Source organism: Chanos chanos, chromosome 3, assembly GCF_902362185.1.
Source record: "Chanos chanos chromosome 3, fChaCha1.1, whole genome shotgun sequence".
In the NCBI taxonomy this organism is placed as follows: Eukaryota; Metazoa; Chordata; class Actinopteri; order Gonorynchiformes; family Chanidae; genus Chanos; species Chanos chanos.
Genome location: NC_044497.1, coordinates 26,597,111 through 26,602,084, shown reverse-complemented (window position 1 = coordinate 26,602,084; position 4,974 = coordinate 26,597,111). Strand labels below are relative to the sequence as shown.

Genomic DNA, 4,974 nt, shown 5'->3' with positions numbered 1-4,974 from the left:
CAACAGAGCAATGGGCAGTGGCTGCTTCACCAGTTCATCCCAGTTGAAACCAATAGGATGTAACTGGTGTTGTCTGCTATTCATTTCAACTGTTTCAATTTTCCTATAAAAACCAATAGGAACCAGTTAAAATTGCTATTGGTTTTCAAATGTTTTTCTACTGGATTTCAACTGGATATCTACTGGTCTTGAACTGGAATTTCCACTAGGGTAAGCCTAAAAGGACGATAATTACACGGTTTCATATAGATGTAAGCTACAATGATCCGGCCAATGCAGTTTTCCTACGGTTTAGTCTGTTGAGAGAAAAGCAACGAAGCTCATTTTCGTGTGTGGCTGTATTGCCACTGAAATGTCACCTACACACACATTCTCTCCTTGGCATGACGCGACGTGGGTGAGATGACGTGACATGTGGCGTACATAGGTTATGTTAATTTTGAGCTCCACCACAGGTACACAGATTAAACGGTAAAGAGAAAGCGTCACGGCATTCGACAATTAAATCGTTTAATTATTTGCTTCATTCGTTATGTCATTTCCAACCACGTGTGTAAACTCATATGCTGGGGGGCGTTACCGAATTGCTCGCGCTGAACCGGAAGACGTGAATGCAGGGAAGTGATGTGTTCCCAAAGGCGTTTATTGCCAGAACAATATTCGGTAAACAGTCCTGCTTTGTAGTTATATCCGACTTTGTAGTTATATCCTTTAGTTTCATTTTTCTGCTACACTGAAGATCCAAGGACACACTCAAGATGTCTTGAAGTGTTCGCTAGTGTAGGTGACAGTGAGCTACGTTGGTGACTGCATGAGCAACAGTTTTTCATCAGCACAAACTTGCCAGCGGGGACATACTACAAATATTCGGCGTTTTAAAGGTAACATCGCGTGTAACCCGTCATTCTGCTCTGTCTTCTAGTCAGGTGGATAAAACTGGCCGGCCTGGACTTTTCCTAGCTTGTAACATTTGTTTGTTAGCAAGCTTAGCAGCATGTCTCATGGGTGTTGGTTTTTTATCTCCATGGTGCTCTGCTTAATCACTTCTCATTAGGATTCATGCCACTGAAGGATTGTTTTGTGGTTTTGAATTAAAGAACAAACGCCTTTTAAACTCTATATGTTGCAAGGTTTGATCGATAACCTGTTATCCTTAAGTAACTTTTAAACGCACGCATCAGCTCCTCACAGTCCGCGAAAACTCGACGCAGGAACTGTAGCCTTGACAGTTCTTTTTTGCGTAAGAATTTTGAATTGCGTCGTGTGCCCAACATCCAAAGAGTAAAAGCAAGCTTAAACAAAACGAGCGCATTTGATCAGCCAAATACTCCATATCTTTATACGTGTGTTATGAATAACACTTATTAAGACACTGAAAGTCTCACATCGCAGGTTACCGCACATTCAAATTCTGTACAGCTGTATCCATTAGCTTGAGAGACTCTGCATTATGCACAAGTATCTACTGTGGAACGTAGCTTTCAGTGGCGACAACGTAATGCCCTCTTTCATTGTACTTAAGACGAGCGTTTTCTTTGAAACACGTTATGTTCTTTCTCTCTTTCTCTGTCTCTCTCTCCCCCTCTCCAGCTCCTGCTCTCTCTCTCTCTCTCTCTCTCTCTCGCTCTGTCTCACCACACAGTCCACAGTGAAGTCTCAGCATACCTGTTAGCAGATCTGCTTGGACATTCAGCCAACATGAGGCTGGCAGGTAGGTTGTGGATATTGTATTATTAAAGCTCTGTCATGGTCCATTTGACTTTTGCCTTGATTCCTTTTTTCTGCCCCCAACTCCCATCCCTTAGGACCACTGCGTGTAGTCGCAGCTTTACTACTTGTGGGCCTTGTCTGGCTTCTTGCAAGTTCTATGCTGGGAGGAGATGGGACTTCTGTGTTAAGGCTCTTTTTCAGTGGTGAGACAGACTGTTCCAGCAATCCGCATCATACTCATCTTAAACAAAACATAAAACATATCACAGTAAAATTTTTGCTTTCTCTAAACAAACAACATCTATGTTTGTAGGCGGACATGAGGAGCCCACACCAGGTAAGATGATGAGATTGACTGAATATACAAAGAGGTAATGGCTCTGTCAAAGCTTATCAGCAATCACTCTGTTTGGCTCCTCTTAGAGCCAAGACCACGTAAGTACAAATGTGGTCTGTCCGCACCCTGTCCTCCAAAGCACCTGGCTTTCCGTGTGGTCTCTGGCGCTGCCAACGTCATCGGGCCCAAAATCTGTCTCGAGGATAAAATGTGAGTCAACATTCCTTTTGCAGAAATTTTCCTCTCACCATATCTAGTTTTTTTGTTTTTAAATCATGTGTTGCTTACCTTATCCGTTCTCATTCAGATTCATTAATCTTCCCATTCACACTCTTCTGTGTCCACAGTCACTCTCCTTTTGTCTGTAGTTTTATCTCTGTTTGCTACAGGTTCTTGTCTAGCATAGGATATCTTTAGCCATGTAGCGTACTGGGATATTCCTTCTCTAAAGTTCCTGTCAGCTCACCTGTGCAATCTCTCATATTTCTCATGTAGCCTTGCCAGCAGCGTCAAGAACAACGTTGGCAGGGGACTCAATATTGCTTTAGTAAATGGTAATAGTCTTATGCCGCATATATTATCCTAATACTTTTCCAGTGTCTAGTTATCTTGTTTCTCCTTTTTTTTGCATCCTGCTGAGAGTAAATATGTTTTTCTTCCCTAAGGGGTGACTGGAGAGCTTTTGGAGACAAAATCCTTTGACATGTGGGCAGGAGGTGAGCTGATTTGATAATGTGTTCTCACACACACACATATGTATGTATATATAACATTTGAATTATTAAGCATGAGTGAGTGAAAGAAAATTTGCATTATTAAGCATGAGTGAGTGAGAGAGATTTTGCGTAACATTTAACCCACTCATTTGCTCAGATGTGACAGATCTGCTGAAGTTTCTGCGACCTCTTCATGAGGGAACATTGGTCTTTGTGGCCTCTTTTGATGATCCAGCCACCAAGTAAGTGTCTGTTTCTTATTAACATAGTCATCAACTTCTTTGAAAAGCTTTTAAAAAAGAAACCAGAACTTCTTGTCATTCTTCTTCGTTTGGTATGTCCATAATGACTCAGGCCTCTCTCCCCTCAGGCCTAACAAGTAACTCAAGTATATTCATCTCTCCCTGGCAGGTTAAATGATGAGGCTCGTAGACTCTTTGAAGAACTGGGAAGTACAGCTGTGAAGGAATTGGCTTTTAGGGACAGTTGGGTCTTTGTGGGAGCCAAAGGGATAGAAAATAAGAGCCCATTTGAACAGGTAAGAGAGCAGAGACAAAGAGTCATCAGTGTTCAGCCTTTTATGCTAAATGAGTTAAAATTAGTGTAAAGCATGTGCTTCTTGCCTTCCCCCCCCAGCACTGAATTCATTGTACATGTTTCCAGTACATTTGTCACCAATTCAACTTTGTCACCCCTTTGTACAATAAATTGTAAATTACTTAGAGAACACTGCACCTAATTCGACTGGTAGTGCTTTTTCAATCAGTCTGACTTGTTTATAAATTTGAATTGGTGTATCACTTTTTTTCCCCTCTTCTTCCTATGTGTGTTTATTTGTAAAACTGACTGGGTCGTTCCCTCTGTCTTTCAGCGAATGAAAAATAGTAAAAATACCAATAAATACGAGGGCTGGCCGGAGTCGTTGGAGATGGATGGCTGTATTCCTCTGCGCCCCCCCCTTAGAAAACTAAACCGTTAACCTGGACACAGACCCTCAGAAACACAGATGAGACCAGCATGAAGGAAATTGTACAGATAGGATAAATCGCCAGCCATCTCATGGATTGCACTGCTGCCATCCACGTTTTTTTTTTTTTACCACAGTGTGTTTCCAGGACACAGATGGCAGAATGACATGAAACAGACTTGTGTTTTTTCTTGTCAAACTAGTCTTTCGGTGGTTGATCAGAATGAATGCCTCTGTATGGACTTTATGCTGCAATAACAGTAGTAATGACACGAATGAAACAACAGAGGGGTTTTTTTTTTTCTGCTGCAACATGTGACTGCCTTCCAGATACAGAACAACTGGACCAAACCTATTACAAACGCAAAAAGACAAAGAAAGAGAGAAAAAAACATTTTATAAACTGTAAAGAAAAGTACACTTTTACCTGTCAGAGCACAAAATTAATGGATGTTACTTGTACAAAAATAATGCATCAATGTCACTACGTTTTTTTCTGTCAAGAAGGATAATATTTATTATATTAGTAATCTGAGATGATGGTGTAGAGCTGTAATATCATGCTAATTACTTTCAGGGGAACAATGTTAAATTTTTCCCCCTCACGTCCACCAGTAAACTACTCCCATGGCCTTATACATCTTTTATCTTATACTTTGGTGTACTTTGCCAATCTTTATTTGACCAATGATCATATATTTACTTGACCTGCAGTGGTTTAGATTTTCTGTTCACTGATTGTCCCTGCTAAACACGTTTCATGTCAAGGATATTTTTAAATAGACTCCACTTCCCATAGATCAAATCTCTTTTCTCTTGCTGTACTAGAGTAATGCAGTAATGTTTTCCATTAGATACAGTCTTAATGTTGGGTTAGATTTTGCTTTTAGGAAGTGTTTTTGTGTGGGGGTGTGTGAAGTACCAGATTTCAGGTGATGTGGTCTTGCTTCTTTGTTTGTTTTGCTTGTTTGTTTTGCTTGAAATGTTTTGTCTATCTACTTTGATAATAAACCTGAATAGGCAGTCATCTGCTGTCATTTGAACAGAAAGGCCTGGTTATGATTTCAATAATCTAGCATTTTGAAAAGACAAACCAGTAAGGTGTCTTGTGGAGTCTTATTTGGATTGCAAATACTATCTGACTGCTAATATTGGTGACCTGATATAAGTTTGGCGTTTCTCCTTTAGTGCTTAATGGGTTGTTCCACTGAAAATACATTTTAAGTTGTTGTTCTATATCATTA

At 40.3% G+C, this 4,974-nt stretch overlaps 1 protein-coding gene across 1 annotated transcript; it reads left to right on the top strand.

Annotated features, from left to right (window-relative positions):
• Window positions 1-646: 646 nt before the first annotated feature.
• fam3a (FAM3 metabolism regulating signaling molecule A) lies at window positions 647-4,109 on the top strand. Its single transcript, XM_030769029.1, has 10 exons — window positions 647-881; window positions 1,591-1,711; window positions 1,806-1,913; window positions 2,024-2,047; window positions 2,134-2,257; window positions 2,543-2,601; window positions 2,713-2,763; window positions 2,921-3,005; window positions 3,175-3,301; window positions 3,635-4,109. Exons 2-10 carry the CDS (start codon window positions 1,699-1,701, stop codon window positions 3,740-3,742), a joined length of 699 nt encoding a protein of 232 aa, XP_030624889.1. The 5' UTR covers window positions 647-881; window positions 1,591-1,698; the 3' UTR covers window positions 3,743-4,109.
• Window positions 4,110-4,974: the final 865 nt, after the last annotated feature.

What these genes read in the sequence shown, in the direction of transcription:
- fam3a (XM_030769029.1), top strand. An exon ending in CTTTGACATGTGGGCAGGAG is followed by an intron (nt 2,764 to 2,920) that starts GTGAGCTGATTT and finishes TCATTTGCTCAG; the next exon opens with ATGTGACAGATCTGCTGAAG. An exon ending in TTTGATGATCCAGCCACCAA is followed by an intron (nt 3,006 to 3,174) that starts GTAAGTGTCTGT and finishes TCTCCCTGGCAG; the next exon opens with GTTAAATGATGAGGCTCGTA.